This window comes from Trachypithecus francoisi, unplaced genomic scaffold (genome assembly GCF_009764315.1).
Source record: "Trachypithecus francoisi isolate TF-2019V2 unplaced genomic scaffold, Tfra_2.0 Lachesis_group0, whole genome shotgun sequence".
Lineage (NCBI taxonomy): Eukaryota > Metazoa > Chordata > Mammalia > Primates > Cercopithecidae > Trachypithecus > Trachypithecus francoisi.
Genome location: NW_022681453.1, coordinates 51,196,815 through 51,216,597, shown reverse-complemented (window position 1 = coordinate 51,216,597; position 19,783 = coordinate 51,196,815). Strand labels below are relative to the sequence as shown.

Below are 19,783 nucleotides of genomic sequence, written 5' to 3'. Positions count from 1 at the left end.
ACATTCTTAAAGAACTGGAAGGATTTCAAGAAGGCAGGAGTGCAGGACAGTGCTGCAGAATGAATTATTTGTATATTCCCCAATGTGTTCTGTTCCTTCATTTCTCTGCATCTCCCACGGAACTTTTGTCCCAGTTATCACTTCTTGCATCCAAGGATATCTTCCCCAACTACAACATCACCACCCTAGGAAAGCCTCCATGGTAACTCTCTCTTTGTGCCCTCCATACTGTATTTACAATGGTTCCCATGTAGTCTCTGCTTCTTCTGACACCTGCACTCAGGTCTGTGTGCTTTGAGGGTGAGAATTTTGAGTCCTCATCTTTTGTTTTCCTGACTCCTAGCACTGAGCAAGGCACAGAGAAGATACACAGCTTTTCCACAGCAAGGAGTGGAGAAGGTTAAAATATTGTCCTTTATTCTTGCAACCCATCTGCAAATGCATTGCTCTGGGTTGTAAGACAGGTAATCTTTTCTGGATATGTATTGGGGAATGAAATTAATTCAAAGCCTCCCAGTGAAAACATGGGTGACTCATGGGATCTTTACCTTCTCCAGATAACAGAAAGGAAACAGTGACAACCACAACCTGATTTGTCTAAAAAGCCTACACAGAACATGCAGCCTTCTGAGAAGACTAATTAATTAGATTTGAGTGGAGAGAGAATAGAAAATGCAAATATTTGATCCCTTTTTGAGTGAGAGGATAGAGTTCTTTTTAATGTGCAAAGCATGTTTTAGAGAATCTTTGGAGACATGGCCCATCAGAAAAGGAACACAAAGCAGGCTGTCAGCAGAGGAGTCCCTTTTTCTTTACACAGTGTCTACTTTTAGAAATAACTTTTGTTTCCAAATTAAAGAATAACATAACTTATAATCAGCAAATTTTGTTAGATTACAGGGTGGCAACAGACACCCTTTCCTACTTTTGCCTCTCTAAGTACCTTTGCAGTAGCAAGGAAGGCAAAGAAAGAGGCATAAATTTAGAAAGGCAAAAGAAGGACAGAATGAAAACAAAAGCGACCTAGGAAGGTGAGGGGATGCTGGTGCCTGAGAGAGGTGGTGTGCTGCATTACAGCCTCCCTGAGCTGGAAGGGACCTTGACAGGTAAGGGGGGAAAGGATTCTTGTAGTTCTTCTGCTAAGGAAATAATGGATGCATTGCAAAGAGAAAGTGTTCTCTTGGAAAATGTAGCTCACTTATACACACTTGGATATGTTATTATTTTACTTATTAACAATAATGCTCTCCTCTCAGAAAGCTCCTGTGGCATGAATGAAAAAGAAAGAATGTTTGCTAATCATGATATTATGAAAATAATATGATCTCCACAAAAGAGGAATTTCTTTTTTTTTTTTTTTTTTTGAGACGAGTCTCGCTCTGTCACCCAGACTGGAGCGCAGTGGCCGGATCTCAGCTCACTGCAGGCTCCGCCTCCCGGGTTTACGCCATTCTCTCGCCTCAGCCTCCCGAGTAGCTGGGACTACAGGCGCCCGCCATCTCGCCCGGCTAATTTTTTGTATTTTTTTAGTAGAGGAATTTCAACTAAAAGAACAAACCAGGTGTGTGGCCTCATTTGTATTTCATGGCTATAAGTTTGAAACAACCCCACATGAGTTTGGCAAAAATGCCAAACCCTCAAAAAATCACATGCTTGGACCTTCAGCACGGCACCAGAACCTCTCTCAGCAAACCTACTGCTGATTAAACCCATACCTTCCACCGTGGCTCGCTTGGGCTGAATGGTGATGGCCCCTTCTGCGATATCTTCATGCTGGTGCAGTGGGTTTATTTTGGATCCCCAGCTGTCTGATCCCACCCAAAGAAAATGGCCAACTTGGTCAGCTCTTTTGGCTGCTGCAAGGATCTGCCTGTGGAAAGAAATACGGAAAGTTATATTAATGATAGAGAACATCAGCTGAATCCATGTATATTAACAGTCAGCAAAAAGAAAGGTACTATTATTTCTCAAAAAGTAAATAATTGCAAAAAACATGATAAAGAATTTATATCTCTAATATATAAAGATATTTTGTAAACCAATAATAAAAAAGATAAAGCATCTTGAGAAACATGAGCAAGTAATAGTAAACGTTAAAAGATAAAAAGAGAAATATAAATGTCCAGTAAGGTAAAGACACATATTTACATATGTTAGAAATGATGGAAATGCAAATTAGACCAAGGTACCAAATTCATTTCTCATATTGGCCAAAATGTTTGCTTTAAGAGTTTTGGCTTGAGACTGGAGAAATGAGCACTCTCATTTACTGCTGATGGTATATATTATCTCTGAAAAGCAATATGATTATGAATTAAACATGTTAATTATTTATTAAAATAAATAGAACTCCATGTTAAACATGAAAAATTTGTAACTTGTGTATGATTGAAAATATTATATATACATCATCAGGACAATGAGGGCAAATAAAAGAAAGAAGGAAAATAGTTATTAATGAAAAAGTTATTACAATAGTATTTTTGGAAGAGGGGATTGAGGATTAATGAGATGTAATTCTATTTGTAGAACAGAAAAAGCTACAACTGAAGCCCCTTTGGGGTGGGTAAGACTGCAGGTAAGGGGTTTGTTTGTCTCTCGGGACTTGGGAGTATCAGGCACTACATAGCTACAGGGCAAAATGCAGGAACATTGGGTGAAAGATTGTAAATAAGGAGACAAAGGCCAGTTCTATTTCTTTTTCTTCTGGGCAGGAAATGACAGTTTTCTTAAAAAAAAAAAAAAAAAAAAGGCAGCATAGGGAATAGGTTCCGATATTGTAAACACCAAAATGGTAAAAGGTGGATAAGAGATGGCGTGTTAAACCTGGAGATGGGGCTGGGATGGAATGACTAAAAGTCAGTATAATAGAAATTGAAATGTTAAGACACTCTAGGAATCTTAAACTTCTACTCACAAAATGCTGGGAACTAGGGGTATGTTATCCCAAGTAGAAAACAATTTTTCTGTAAAAATCTGATGCATATCTGAAAGTAGACTCTAGATATTGTTATAAAGAAGTCCTCTAATGGAATGGTCAATCTGATTCCCTGGCAACCCCATCAGTTGTCATGCACTGCCCATGGGCACAGAGCTTTTTACTGCCTTACTCATATGTGAATTGCTAGAAGACACTCATTATTGAGGAAAATCTCCATGGTCAAATAGAAAAATTAACAAGGAAAAGGAAATGTGTGGGGTGGAGCAGAGATAACATATGGAAAAAAACCAAAGTAATAAACACATTTAAATGAGAATGATCATATCTGTAATCAAGAACAAGATAATCAGAAAAAAATAACAAGAAACAGCTCTTCTTAAAAATATGAAATGAAAATTACATTAGCATAAAGTACAGAAAATTCTCTAGAAAGCAAAGCAACAAAAAGTTGGAAAATAAATAACAAGAAATGAAATTATTTTTCCTCTTATCAATAATCAACCCAGGAAGACCTATATCCAGCTAACATTTAGAGGAAAAAAAATGTACAGAGAAAATAGAGTAAATCTTTAAATATTATTTTTAATAAATAAAAATCCAAAAAATTGAAAATACAAGTTTTCAAATTTAAAAACCCAGCTGCATAATGGGAGGAAAATCAAGCATGTCATGAAATATAAGATCCCTGTAAATAATGAGAATGTTTTAAAAGCTCTTCAAGAGAAAATGAGAAGACATGAAAAAAAATAAGAAACGATATTATTAACCTCTCAAGGGGCCAAAAAAAAAAAAAAAAGATGGATGATGGCACAATGGCTTCAAAATTCTGACAAAAAAAGACTTTAAAATTTTAATATTTAACACAGAAAGAATCCCAACACAAATAGAATTTGCATATTTGTTCAGTAGCTCTTTTAGATTTTTCCATCCACAATTAGAACCCTAAATTCCCTATAAGTTAAGAGTTCTGCAACTCATTAGTCACCACAGCTATTTGTTGTAAATCACTTCTTTACTAGGTATGATGCATTTATTAATAAAAATAAATATGACGTCACACTTTACCACCCTAACTACTAATTAAGGGTAGAGGCAGAATGAGAACATTTTTAGATGTAAAATATATGAACAAGTTTTCCCTTAATTTACTCTTAAAAAAAAAAAATGCTACAGGATATTCTCCAGCAAAATGAGGAAATAAATCAAGAATAAAATTCAGTTAGGATCCGGAAAAAAAGGAAGTGGTAAAACAAAGAGATTGAGAGGAAGAAACTCTTCAAATGATAATAACTGATCAAGATTAAAACAGAATGATGGAGATTTCAGGAAGGAAGTATTCAGGAAAAACAAGGCAACTCAGATAATCTTATATATGAATATATGGAGAAAAGTGACAACAATAGAAAAAGTATTAAAGATAACCATCAAAGTATGAAGATTGTCATTTTAAGTCCAAAAAACAACAAAATGTTTTCCAGAAAAACAACTACCATAGAAAACATACTTGATGCTGTAGTGCATCATATTTATATCATCACAATAATGTAAATAGTGATTTTTGTTAAAACCTGATAGAATATTATGACTATAGAAATAGAAATGTTATATTTAACATAAGAATTAGATATTTAAAATTAATAATTCAAAAATTGCAACATGTACGCATTACGCAGATAAAACCAGAAGAAACAGTTTGAAGAGTTAAAGTAACTGCCAAAAGAGAACAGAACCAGAAAGTGTGGTGAGATGGAACAGGAGATTAATGTTTTGCATCAAAAGTACTTTAGTCATATTTTGGTTTTTTTATGTATTAGTTTCATAAAAATAGATCAAATATTTATGCTTTTGGCCTAGAGATACCACTTTGATAATGTATCCAAAAATGATCAAAGATGCTGTCAAAATGTTTGTTCATTACTGGGTTAACCTACATACAGAGCGATGGGAAACCGGTTAAAAAAAAATGACAATACACCCAAAGGATGAGTTCTAGAGCAATTACAAATGTACTTAGTTTGATTTCCACAAGGTATCAAACTAGATACTACACATTAAAAAAGAAAATTAAAATTAAATACATGATAAAATATTTAATTCTCACAAAATAAAAGCTGGCCAAAAATTGCCTGTACATGTGTATATATGCAGAGTTAAAAGCATAGAATCATATCAAGGCACAGAAAATATAGAATGACATAGAATTTTTATTAACAAGTTTGGGGAGGTGCTGATGAAGTTTGAAGAGGATAAAAAAGGTAGGGATAAGCCAAGTAAAACAGGAAAAGAAAGTCAAAACTGATACAAACACAAAAGTATGTTCAGTTTACTATATTAACATAAAATTTGGAGGTTATAAGAATATAATTAAAGCATTTAAAAGTACTCGTGATATGAAATGATTAATCTGTAATATGAATTGCAAAAAATGATAAAATTCTCTGTGATCTTTATTCTGTTGGAGAAAATTTGTGTATGTATAAAAAACTTATTGCAAAAATTAAACTAGAAATTTATTAGTAGTTATCTCTGAGTGTTGGAACTGCAGGTTTTATAGAAGATTATTTAAAATTATTGTTTATGATTATTCTCCTTAACCTTTAATTTTTCTAGCAGACTGGGGGCAAAGTAAAATGTAACAGTTCCTTTTATTAAAAAAAAAAAAATAAAAAAAATCTTTATTTCCCAGTGGATTTACAATGAACATGTGTTCCTTTTATAATTAGAATAAATTATTTCAGAAAAAGAATCCACTCTTGTCTAAAATCCAAATTATCAATACCCATGACTGATTTAGCACTTAGCTTTAAAATCTAGATATTAATGTCTTCTCACTGCTATCGCTCTGACAAAGTACTTGAAGTTAATGTTCCAAGAAACCTCAAATTTTCCCATCTACAATGTAAATCTTCTGAAGAAAGAAATAATGTAACATTATGGGTTATCAGTACAATTCAGACACTGTGTTTAAGATGACGTTTTAGAAGAAATTTTTATATGCTGTTGGCTTTTAGTACTGTGCTCAAGAATAATTATTGTCATCACTATTATGAATGACAATACATAATAATGTTTAACACACAAGTCTAATGCAAAAAAATGGGCATAATTATTGAACATCTTATATACAGTTTATATCCAAATATGAAAAACTCACACTACCTGCAAGTCAAGAGTATTATAACCAATTAGTTACCAGAACTATTTGCCGTACATCTTTTATGTGCCTTGTGCAATCTATTTAAAAATAAACATGAGGCCATATCTTATCAATGTATTACATATTTAGCAAAAGTGTAAAATAGGTGTTAAAAGGACTTATAAGATGAATAAGAAGGGTATTAGCAGATTTTTTTTAAAGTACCAGAACAGAAAGAGTAGTATTATGAAAACAAAATCTCATAGATACCTAAAATACAAAGTGAGGAAAAAATGCCATAAGATAATTTTGTAAGGAGAGAAAAAATACATTTAAGGGATGATCAGAATCGGGATCAGTTCTTCCAAAATGGAGAAGGGAATGCTTGAAATAGACCTTGAAGAAGAGACATAGGTTAGACAGATAAAGAGAGAAAAAACATCATGAGTAAAGACCATGATGGAGAAGTAATCAGAACAAATTGGAGGGTCAGAGTTATGCATTTTGGATGGAGAATTGGATAAATGTAGATGAGGCCTAAATTGTAAAAATAAGCCCACATATTGAATCACCACGAAGTTCAGGAAAAAAAGAAGCTTATTGTTAAATTATTAAATATGAAGTATTAGGTTAGGAATTTCATTCACTTGTTCAATGCCATTTATTGAGCTTCTACTACGTCCTGAGCCTCTGAGTTATTGAGAATACAAAAACAAGTCGAAAGAGGCATCATTTCTGCCCTAATGTTTACAAACTAGTGAAAAATACAGACATTAAACAATCCAACAATAAAAATGACATCATTCGCATAACAATGAAACTGAGTTAGTATGAAGAATTTTCCAAAGTGACATTGATCAGAAAAATCTTCCCTGAGAGGACAGCACTAGAGATAGCATTGAGGTGATGAAGCGGGGAAGGAAATATGGGCCAGAGAGGGTGAAAGAATGCATGCAGAATTGGGAGGGAGATCATACCACAGCACTGTGCCTACAGTAGCAAAATGTGAGGGAATTCGGAATAGAATAAGACTAGAAAGGTGAAATAGCCAGATCACCCGAAAAAGAACTCTAAAGGATGTTCATTTTATTGGTAGGAGACTTGAAGACTAAAGAACCTGGAAGGCAGTGGGAGGAACTTGCCCAAGGTCAGACAGTGCTCATTATCTAAGGATCAAATAATCCTCATTTAAAACTTCAAAACTCTTTCCATTTAACAGCCCTGCCACCACACCTGTGGTCAGAGCTTTATACTAGGAGATGGATTGATTCAGGGGCAGTGTCCAGAATACACAAAGCAGGGAGAGAGACAGGTTGGAGACCCTGGTGGTAAAGACACTGAAAAATCCAAGCAGGAATTTAAGGGTCTAGGCCATTAAACCTTTACACTGAATAAAAGATATTCACCTCAAAGTCAATGATATATAATTTTGAACTACTAGATAGACAAAGATTTAAAACACAAATAACTCTTTCACATCAATGGACATATAAATTGGCATGACTCCTCTGGGAGACAATATTTATATATTTTTAAGAAGGGACATATCTTTGTCTTAGAAATTTTTTAATAGAAATGTATTTTATAAATATTTATGATATATATAAAGCATATTTGCATGTTACATTTTATCACATTACAAATTTATATATTGCATAATATGTTATAGATTAACATATTTTTCTATTTATATTTATACACACAGATTTGTGCAAAAGGAAGTTAATTACAGCATTATTTATAATTTCAATAGTCTGTAATCCAAATTAAACGTCAATAAGGGAGCAGTTAGATAAATTACAGTACCTATGTAAAATGAAATTCTGCCTGGCTATTGAAAAGACTGAATAGATGTATAGGTACTGATATTCAGTGATCTCCATGATAAAATGATAAACAAAATGCTGAACAGGAATACACATAATATGCTACCATTTGTGTAAAAACAAGCAGCACATCCCTCTAGCATATATACAGAATGTCTCCACAAGGATATATAAGAAACTTTTAATTAGCTATTGTACCTGGAGAGGACTTGTTAGCTGTGGGACAAGATGGAAATTATACGTTTATTTTAAATTTTGTAATCAGGTTTATTTACTGTTTATTCTAAAAATAAAGATTATAAAAACAAATATTCTAAAAATGAGGACTGTGGACCAGGTTGGTCGTGATCAGAAAAAAAAGCAAGAGACATTTACATTGTGGAAACAAGTCAAAGCTTGCTTGTACGTGGCTTGGCCAAAAATACAAGGAACCAGGAAAAAAAGGAAGTCAAGATTACAAGCAGATTTTTGAGTCCAAGAAGGATCAAGGTCTGAAAAGAAAAAAGAAAAAGTGGATTGGAGAATGTAGAGGTAGGACAAGTTTTTGATTTGAACATAGTGAAGATAAGGCACTAGCAATAAAACCAGAATTTTAAGACATTTTCTTTTACATTAAGAGAACCATTCTTTGGATAAAAGTCTGTTATTAATATATTTGGAAAAAATGTTAAATAAAACACCTTTAAAAGATCTAGAGTTTTCTGTTTTTACAAATAATTGAATACTTATTTTGCTAACAGAGGGAAAATACATGACCATAACATGCTACTACTATATGTGTTGGGGTAGAGGCAAGCACAGACTTTGCCGCTGTATGATTACAGCTTTGATCTTATGCTAACTTTTCCTGTCACAGCCAGCAGCCTAATCTTTCTCCTAAAGTTGCAACATGCATATTAACAAATGTCACCAGTTATTCTTACTTTATATCCTCGTCGTTGGCAAAAATCACAACGGCCCTGGAGTTGGGGGTGTCCAGGAGCTGTTTGATAATTCTATCAAAGTCAATGGTCCTGTCTTTGCGTTCCTGGGGGATTCTCACGGACTGGGCAATGCAGAGTCCACCTGTTTAAGAAAAGAAAACATAGTGTCAAGAATGTTTCCACAGAGATGTCAAAGCAGCCAAAGAAGGTAGATGAGGAGATTCTGAATCCTGGATACACAATACTTCCTTGATGCTGTTGCTAAGCGAGGATGGCATAAGACATCATGCTGAGTCCTGAGATGTTGTTCATACCTAATGCACTTTCCATGGTATTGCGTGATATTCTCTTTATAGTACACTTACAAATATCTAATTATTCCCAGCAATACCAATGATATTACCTCAGAGGAGGTAGGTTTAGATAGGAAGAAAAAGTGGCGAGGTTGAAAAAGGTTTTTGAATTGAATACAATACCCCTTACTAACACTACGAAAAGGAAACTACAATAAAGAAATTGGAACAGGTAAAGTTCTGTGTATCTCTGTGACTTCTGTGGTGTTTGCATTCCCAGAATTTTTTTTCCCTTTTCACCCATCTCTATTTTTAAAGATCAATTCGAGTGGAATAAATGGAATAAACTAAAACCAAGAACAACTATAGTAAATCATGGTACCAAACACTTATTGACAACATACTATGTGCCCAAGTCATCAAGTGTTTTACAGATGTTATCTCATTTACCTTCTCAAAAATCTGATAAAGTATTTAGTATTGCTCATTTTATGTTAGGGAAAGGGAGGAATAGAGATGTGTTAACTCCAAATTTGTCAGAGCCAGTATGATATTCACTGGCATTATGAATTTCAAGATGGAGAAATACTCATCAGTTTCCTAAGCAATGTGTGTACATCTTACCTCCCTGCTTCTTGCTTAGCAGCTGCTCCTCAATCTAGCATTTTATAAAACACACTTAAAAGCCAGCATCGATGAAAAGGATAGAGGAAATATTTACAGAAAAATCCTAATGGCCATGCAAGTGGCACAAGATCCAGGGACAGAGACAGGTAAAAAAAACTTAGTCTAGAGCAAGATGGCCGAATAGGAACAGCTCCAGCCTCCAACTCCCAGCACAAGCAACACAGAAGACCGGTGATTTCTGAATTTTCAACTGAGGTACTAGGGTCATCTCACTGGGGAGTGCTGGACAATTGGTGCTGGTCAGCTGCTGCAGCCTGACCAGCAAGAGCTGAAGCAGGGCAAGGCATTGCCTCACCTGGGAAGCGCAAGGGGGAAGGGAATCCCTTTTCCTAGCCAGGCGAACTGAGACACACAACACCTGGAAAATCTGGTAATTCCCACCCCAATACTGCGCTTTAAGCAAATGGGCACACCAGGAGATTATACCCACACCTGGCCGGGAGGGTCCCACGCCACAGAGCCTCCCTCATTGCTAGCAAAGCAGTCTGCGATCGAACCGCAAGGCAGCAGCGAGGCTGGGGGAGGGGCGCCCGCCATTGCTGAGGCTTAAGTAGGTAAACAAAGCCGCTGGGAAGCTCGAACTGGGTGGAGCTCACAGCAGCTCAAGGAAACCTGCCTGTCTCTGTAGACTTCACCTCTGGGGACAGGGCACAGCTAAACAACAAAAGGGGAAGCAACAGAGGCCTGTGCAGACGAGAAAGACTCTGTCTGACAGCTTTGAAGAGAGCAGTGGATCTCCCAACATGGAGGTTGAGATCTGAGAACGGACAGACTGCCTGCTCAAGTGGGTCCCTGACCCCTGAGTAGCCTAACTGGGAGACATCCCCCACTAGGGGCAGTCTGACACCCCACACCTCACAGGGTGGAGTACACCCATAAGAGGAAGCTTCCAAAGTAAGAATCAGACAGGTACACTCGCTGTTCAGCAATATTCTATCTTCTGCAACCTCTGCTGCTGATACCCAGGCAAACAGGGTCTGGAGTGGACCTCAAGCAATCTCCAACAGACCTACAGCTGAGGGTCCTGACTATTAGAAGGAAAACTATCAAACAGGAAGAACACCTATACCAAAACCCCATCAGTACATCACCATCATCAAAGACTAGAGGCAGATAAAACCACGAAGACGGGGAAGAAGCAGGACAGAAAAGCCGGAAATTCAAAAAATAAGAGTGCATCTCCCCCTGCAAAGGAGCGCAGCTCATCGCCAGCAACAGATCAAAGCTGGTCAGAGAATGACTTTGACTAGATGAGAGAAAAAGGCTTCAGTCCATCAAACTTCTCAGAGCTAAAGGAGGAATTATGTACCCAGCTCAAAAAAAACTAAAAATCTTGAAAAAAGAGTGGAAGAATTGACAGCTAGAATAATTAATGCAGAGAAGGTCATAAATGAAATGACAGAGATGAAAACCATGACACGAGAAATACGTGACAAATCCACAAGCTTCAGTAACCGACTCGATCAACTGGAAGAAAGAGTATCAGCGATTGAGGATCAAATGAATGAAATGAAGTGAGAAGAGAAACCAAAAGAAAAAAGAAGAAAAAGAAATGAACAAAGCCTGCAAGAAGTATGGGATTATGTAAAAAGACCAAATCTACGTCTGATTGGGGTGCCTGAAAGTGAGGGGGAAAATGGAACCAAGTTGGAAAACACTCTTCAGGATATCATCCAGGAGAACTTCCCCAACCTAGTAGGGCAGGCCAACATTCAAATTCAGGAAATACAGAGAACACCACAAAGATACTCCTCGAGAAGAGCAACTCCAAGACACATAATTGCCAGATTCACCAAAGTTGAAATGAAGGAAAAATCTTAAGGGCAGCCAGAGAGAAAGGTCCGGTTACCCACAAAGGGAAGCCCAACAGACTAACAGCAGACCTCTCGGCAGAAACTCTACAAGCCAGAAGAGAGTGGGGGCCAATATTCAACGTTCTTCAAGAAAAGAATTTTAAACCCAGAATTCCATATCCAGCCAAACTAAGTTGCATAAGTGAAGGAGAAATAAAATCCTTTACAGATAAGCAAATGCTTAGAGATTTTGTCACCACCAGGCCTGCCTTACAAGAGACCCTGAAGGAAGTCCTAAACAGGGAAAGGAACAACCGGTACCAGCCATTGCAAAAACATGGCAAAATGTAAAGACCATCGAGGCTAGGAAGAAACTGTATCAAATAACGAGCAAAATAACCAGTTAATATCATAATGGCAGGATCAAGTTCAAACATAACAATATTAACCTTAAATGTAAATGGACTAAATGCTCCAATTAAAAGACACAGACTGGCAAACTGGATAAAGAGTCAAGACCCATCAGTTTGCTGTATTCAGGAGACTCATCTCACATGCAGAGACATACATAGGCTCAAAATAAAGGGATGGAGGAAGATCTACCAAGCAAATGGAAAAGATAAAAAAGCAGGGGGTGCAATCCTAGTCTCTGATAAAATAGACTTTAAACCATCAAAGATCAAAAGAGACAAAGAAGGCCATTACATAATGGTAAAGGGATCAATTCAACAGGAAGAGCTAACTCTCCTAAATATATATGGACTCAATACAGGAGCACCCAAATTCATAAAGCAAGTCCTTAGAGACTTACAAAGAGATTTAGACTCCCATACAATAATAATGGGAGACTTCAACACTCCACTGTCAACATTAGACAGATCATGGAGACAGAAAGTTAACAAGGATATCCAGGAATTGAACTCATCTCTGCACCAAGCGGACTTAATAGACATCTATAGAACTCTCCACCCCAAATCAACAGAATATACATTCTTCTCAGCACCACATCGCACTTATTCCAAAATTGACCACATACTTGGAAGTAAAGTACTCCTCAGCAAATGTAAAAGAATAGAAATTATAACAAACTGTCTCTCAGACCACAGTGCAATCAAACTAGAACTCAGGACTAAGAAACTCAATCAAAACCACTCAACTACATGGAAACTGAACAACCTGCTCCTGAATGACTACTGGGTACATAACGAAATGAAGGCAGAAATAAATATGTTCTTTGAAACTGACGAGAACAAAGATACAACATACCAGAATCTCTGGGACACATTTAAAGCAGTGTGTAGAGGGAAATTTATAGCACTAAATGCCCACAAGAGAAAGCTGGAAAGATCTAAAATGGACACTCTAACATCACAATTAAAAGAACTGGAGAAGCAAGAGCAAACACATTCAAAAGCTAGCAGAAGGCAAGAAATAACTAAGATCAGAGCAGAAATGAAGGAGATAGAGACACAAAAAACCCTCCAAAAAATCAATGAAGCCAGGAGTTGGTTTTTTGAAAAAAATCAACAAAATTGACAGACCGCTAGCAAGACTAATAAAGAAGAAAGGAGAGAAGAATCAAATAGACGCAATAAAAAATGATAAAGGGGATATCACCACCGACCCCACAGAAATACAAACTACCATCAGAAAATACTATAAACACCTCTATGCAAATCAAATAGAAAATCTAGAAGAAATGGATAATTTCCTGGACACTTACACTCTTCCAAGACTAAACCAGGAAGAAGTTGAATCCCTGAATAGACCAACAGCAGGCTCTGAAATTGAGGCAATAATTAATAGCCTACCAACCAAAAAAGTCCAGGACCAGATGGATTCACAGCTGAATTCTACCACAGGTACAAGGAGGAGCTGGTACCATTCCTTCTGAAACTATTCCAGTCAATTGAAAGAGAGGGAATCCTCCCTAACTCATTTTATGAGGCCAACATCATCCTGATACCAAAGCCTGGCAGAGACACAACAAAAAAAGAGAATTTTAGACCAATATCCCTGATGAACATCGATGCAAAAATCCTCAATAAAATACTGGCAAACCGGATTCAACAGCACATCAAAAAGCTTATCCACCATGATCAAGTGGGCTTCATCCCTGGGATGCAAGGCTGGTTCAACATTCGCAAATCAATCAACGTAATCCAGCATATAAACAGAACCAAAGACAAGAACCACATGATTATCTCAATAGATGCAGAAAAGGCTTTTGACAAAATTCAACAGCCCTTCATGCTAAAAACGCTCAATAAATTCGGTATTGATGGAACGTACCTCAAAATAATAAGAGCTATTTATGACAAACCCACAGCTAATATCATACTGAATGGGCAAAAACTGGAAAAATTCCCTTTGAAAACTGGCACAAGACAGGGATGCCCTCCCTCACCACTCCTATTCAACATAGTGTTGGAAGTTCTGGCTAGGGCAATCAGGCAAGAGAAAGAAATCAAGGGTATCCAGTTAGGAAAAGAAGAAGTCAAATTGTCCCTGTTTCAGATGACATGATTGTATATTTAGAAAACCCCATTGTCTCAGCCCAAAATCTCCTTAAACTGATAAGCAACTTCAGCAAAGTCTCAGGACACAAATTAATGTGCAAAAATCACAAGCATTCTTATACACCAGTAACAGACAAACAGCCAAATTATGAATGAACTTCCATTCACAATTGCTTCAAAGAGAATAAAATACCTAGGAATCCAACTTACAAGGGATGTAAAGGACCTCTTCAAGGAGAACTACAAACCACTGCTCAGTGAAATCAAAGAGGACACAAACAATGGAAGAACATACCATGCTCATGGATAGGAAGAATCAATATCGTGAAAATGGCCATACTGCCCAAGGTTATTTATAGATTCAATGCCATCCCCATCAAGCTACCAAAGAGTTTCTTCACAGAATTGGAAAAAACGGCTTTAAAGTTCATATGGAACCAAAAAGAGCCCACATTGCCAAGACAATCCTAAGTCATAAGAACAAAGCTGGAGGCATCACGCTACCTGACTTCAAACTATACTACAAGGCTACAGTAACCAAAACAGCATGGTACTGGTACCAAAACAGAGATATAGACCAATGGAACAGAACAGAGTCCTCAGAAATAATACCACACATCCACAGCCATCTGATCTTTGACAAACCTGAGAGAAACAAGAAATGGGGAAAGGATTCCCTATTTAATAAATGGTGCTGGGAAAATTGGCTAGCCATAAGTAGAAAGCTGAAACTGGATCCTTTCCTTACTCCTTATACGAAAATTAATTCAAGATGGATTAGAGACTTAAATGTTAGACCTAATACCATAAAAACCCTCGAAGAAAACCTAGGTAGTACCATTCAGGACATAGGCATGGGCAAGGACTTCATGTCTAAAACACAAAAAGCAACGGCAGCAAAAGCCAAAATTGACAAATGGGATCTCATTAAACTAAAGAACTTTTGCACAGCAAAAGAAACTACCATCAGAGTGAACAGGCAACCTACAGAATGGGAGAAAATTTTTGCAATCTACTCATCTGACAAAGGGCTAATATCCAGAATCTACAAAGAACGCAAACAAATTTACAAGAAAAAAACAAACAACCCCATCAAAAAGTGGGCAAAGGATATCAACAGACATTTCTTAAAAGAAGACATTCATACAGCCAACAGACACATGAAAAAATGCCCATCATCACTGGCCATCAGAGAAATGCTAATCAAAACCACAATGAGATACCATCTCACACCAGTTAGAATGGCAATCATTAAAAAGTCAGGCAACAACAGGTGCTGGAGAGGATGTGGAGAAATAGGAACACTTTTACACTGTTGGTGGGATTGTAAACTAGTTCAACCATTATGGAAAACAGTATGGCGATTCCTCAAGGATCTAGAACTAGATGTACCATATGACCCAGCCATCCCACTGCTGGGTATATACCCAAAGGATTATAAATCATGCTGCTATGAAGACACATGCACACGCATGTTTATTGCGGCACTATTCACAATAGCAAAGACTTGGAATCAACCCAAATGTCCATCTGTGACAGACTGGATTAAGAAAATGTGGCACATATACACCATGGAATATTATGCAGCCATAAAAAAGGATGAGTTTGCATCCTTTGTAGGGACATGGATGCAGCTGGAAACCATCATTCTTAGCACACTATCACAAGAAGAGAAAACCAAACACCGCATGTTCTCACTCATAGGTGGGAACTGAACAATGAGATCACTTGGACTCGGGAAGGGGAACATCACACACCGGGGCCTATCACGTGGAAGGGAGAGGGGGGAGGGATTGCATTGGGAGTTATACCTGATGTAAATGACGAGTTGATGGGTGCAGCACACCAACATGGCACAAGTATACATATGTAACAAACCTGCACGTTATGCACATGTACCCTAGAACTTAAAGTATAATAATAATAAAACAAACAAACAAACATATAAACACCCAACAAAACTATCAATCATCTTGACCTAATTGACAACCCACACAACAGAAACACACTTATTCTTTTCAAGCACAAATCCAACATTTATTAAGATAGACTGTATTTTGAGCCATACAAAAAACATTTTTAAAGCATAGAAATAATACAAAGTATTTTCTCAGAGTATAACAGAATCAAAGTAGAAATCAATAACAGGAAGATAACAGGAATATCTCCAAACACTTGGAAATCAAACAATATACTACCAAATAACCCATGGGTCAAAGAGAAGTGTCAAGGTCAATTTAAAAACATTTTGAGCTAAATATAAATGAAAGTACAATATATCAAAATTTGTAAGTTACAGCTAAAGCAGTGTTTAGATGGAAACATGGCATAATGTTTATATTAGAAAAGAAGAAACATCTAAAATCAGCAACTTAAACTTTCACTTTAAGAGAAAATAACTGAGTAAATACAAAAACAAAAACAAAAACAAAACAAAACAAAACAAACAAAAAAAACAGAAAGGACATAATAAAAGGTAAAGCAAAAAATCAATGAGTTTAAAAACAGAAATATAATAGAGAAAAACAATGAAATCAAAAGCTGCATTTTTAGCAGAGCACGATTGTGAAAACCTACAGATTTGCTACTCAAGAGACTGAGGAGGGAGAGTCACTTAAGCCCAGGAGTTGGAGACCAGTCTGGGCAACATAGCAAGATCCCAGCTCTTTTATTATTTTTTTTAAAGTTGCTTTTTTTTAAAATATAAATAAAATTGATAGATATGAAATGAAGACTGAGACAAAAATGGAGAACTAACAAATGACCCTATTTAGGAATGAAAGAAGGGTAACCTTGATGATCTCATGGATATCCAAACACAATATGAGGATATTAGTAATAACTCTACATCAATAAGTTCAGCTATGTAAATGATATGAAAGAATTCCTTTAAAGATACAAAGTACCAAAACTGAATGCATAGTAATCTGAATAGTCCTCTGTAAATTAAAAATGCCAAATTCATCATTTAAAAATCTTTCAGAAAATAAAGATTCAGGCTCAGATGGTTGAACTGATGAATTCTATCAGTGAATGAATACATAAAACGTAATCTACACCATCTCTTCCAGAGAATGGAAGAAGAGAGAACATAACTCATTTTGAGATCAGTATTACCTAATACCTAAACCAGGAAAAGATATTACCAAACAAAAATTACCAAAAAAAAAGTAACACAGACAATATTACTTGGAACATATTTGCAAATATTCTTAAAAATATTTTAACTAAACAAATCCGACAACACATTTTTAAAAAGATTAAGACTGAGTGGGTTTTATTCAAAGAACAAAAGGCTAATTTATTATTTGAAAAATCAACCATTATTTACATAGTGTCAGACCAAATAAGAAAAAACATGAGCACCTTAATACATGCAGAGAAAGTACTTAACAAAATTATCTCTCTGTCTATATATATTTATAATAACAATAATAAACTCTGTAAACTATAATCAGAAGATAATTTCTTTAGCCCAAGAATAGGCATCTACAAAAAGCCTAGAGCTAGCATCACATTTAATAGTAAGACACCTCAAGGCAAGGTTGCCCTATCCTGTTCAATACTGTACTATAAACTCTTGCCAAAATGAGGGGGGAAAAAAGAAACAAACTGTATACATGTTTCAAAGGAAAAAGTAAAATCAGTTATATTTACATATGACATAGAAGTCCCCCTCCCCCCCAAAAAAAACTATCAAAAAATCTCCTAGAATAAGTTCCTTAAACAAGGTTGCAGGATATGAAACTCAATAAGCAACAGGCAATCATATGGTAGCAAGGAACTACTGGAATTTTACATTGAAATACAATGCCATTTAATAGCATCACCAAAAAACCAGTCCTACTTAGGCAACAAAATATGTACAAGGTCCATGTGCTGAAAACTATAAAACATGGCTAAAATACATTTTTAAACATATAAGTAAATTCTTCCCAAATCTATCTATAGATTCAATGCTATCTATATCAAACTTTCTGTAAATATTTTTTTTTTATTTATGTAGATTTCAACATCTAACTTAACGTTTATATGGAAGGGCAAAGGAAATGGAATAGTCAAAACAATTCTGAAAAATAAAAAAATTGGAGACTCACACCACCTAAGTTTAAGACTTACTTTCAAGCTACAGGAATCAAGCAGTGTACAATGTTGGTAAAAAGTATTGATAGTTGAACAAAGGGAAGAAAATACGGCCTCAGAAGTACACCAACACAAATATAGTCAACTGATTGTTGGCTAACATGCAAAGGCAATCAAAGGAAAAAGAATAGTCTTTTCAACAAATGATGCCAAAATAATTGGATTTTCTTATGCAGAAATAATAAATCTTGCCTTATATCTTATACAGAAATTAACTCTAAATGGATAATAGACGCAAGTGTAAAATATAAAGCTAGAAAACTTTTAGAATAAAACAAAGGGAAAATCAATATGACCCTGGATTTGCCAATGAGTTTTTGAATATAATATCCAGAGCACAATCTACAAAGAAAAACATGATACATTGGATTTTATGAAAATTTAAATCTTTTGTTCCGTGAAAGACAGCATTGAGAAAACGAAAGCACAAGTCAGAGACTTGGTTAAAAGTATATGTTTGATAAAAGAATGTATCCAGAATATACAAATAACTCTTAAACTCAGCAATAAAAACACAAACAATCAAACAAAATATCAGAATTCGCACTTACAGAAGAGCTTGTGAAGCACATTTCTGATCCCCACTTCTGGAGATTCTTAGTCAGTTTGCGTCAAGCCTGTGAATTTGTAGTTGGAACAGCTTCCCAGGTGATGCTGATGCCGCTAGTTTAGGGCCCACACTGCTCTAGGTGAAACTGCTGCAGGTGGTCAGATTTGGAGACATATTCACCTGGGTGTCTCCATACTGGTTGTAGCCTACTCGGGTAGAAGTAAAATGTGTTCAATGATATTTTTGCCAAACATTTTTTGAGGAGCTCTTAGGAAGGTGGCATAGAGAAAAGGAAGGAAAGGGTAAATCATTGTGCTTTGTTATAAAGCTTACAATGGTACAGAGAGCCAGCAACAGATATATCCCTGGGCAATGGCGACTACAGTCTCAATACCATGATTCCTCCAAGTCTGGAAAGCATTAAGGAGGATGGAGGGATGAAACCATCTGCAAACTGTCCTGGGACTCCTGGGGAGAAGAAATGGCTACTTTACCATCTTCTCAGCAAGAGAAGGGGTATAACTTTGTATGGAAACCCAGCTTCCCATCAGGATTCAATTATAGCTGAGTGATTAAGCAAATTGGAGAAAACTCCATTTGGCAACATGTCTAGTAGAGAAGCAGTCTGCACACATAGATTGAGGGCTCACCCGGTGTACACTGGGGGAACTGATGTGCGGAGTTTCATGATTGCAGAATTGAGATGCTCATCCCCTCTTATAGGGAATTGCCCGCAGGTGAGCAAAATTAAACACCTCGACAGAAGAGATTGGCTATTAACATGGTATGGGAATAAACCTGTTCGTAAAGCTAAAATGTAAAACCAAAAGAAAACTGGAAAACAGAGAAAGAGAAATAAACATGCTGTTTTGATAATCAGTTCTTGGAAGGCTTGAATTGTACCTGCTGGAAAGACAATCCACCCCTTATTTGCCTCAGATCCATAAGAGAATGTGGTAGGTTTAAAAATAC

General features: G+C 36.3%; 1 protein-coding gene across 1 annotated transcript in view; it reads right to left on the bottom strand.

The window, feature by feature from the left end:
- GRM7 (glutamate metabotropic receptor 7) overlaps nt 1-19,783 on the bottom strand; it is a 774,864-nt gene that overhangs the window by 439,141 nt on the left and 315,940 nt on the right. The window contains exons 3-4 of the mRNA XM_033210519.1: nt 8,827-8,968; nt 1,716-1,870 (exon numbers count right to left, since the gene is read on the bottom strand). Of these exons, the coding sequence (XP_033066410.1) occupies nt 1,716-1,870; nt 8,827-8,968 (297 nt within the window). The remainder of the gene's footprint in view (nt 1-1,715; nt 1,871-8,826; nt 8,969-19,783) is intronic.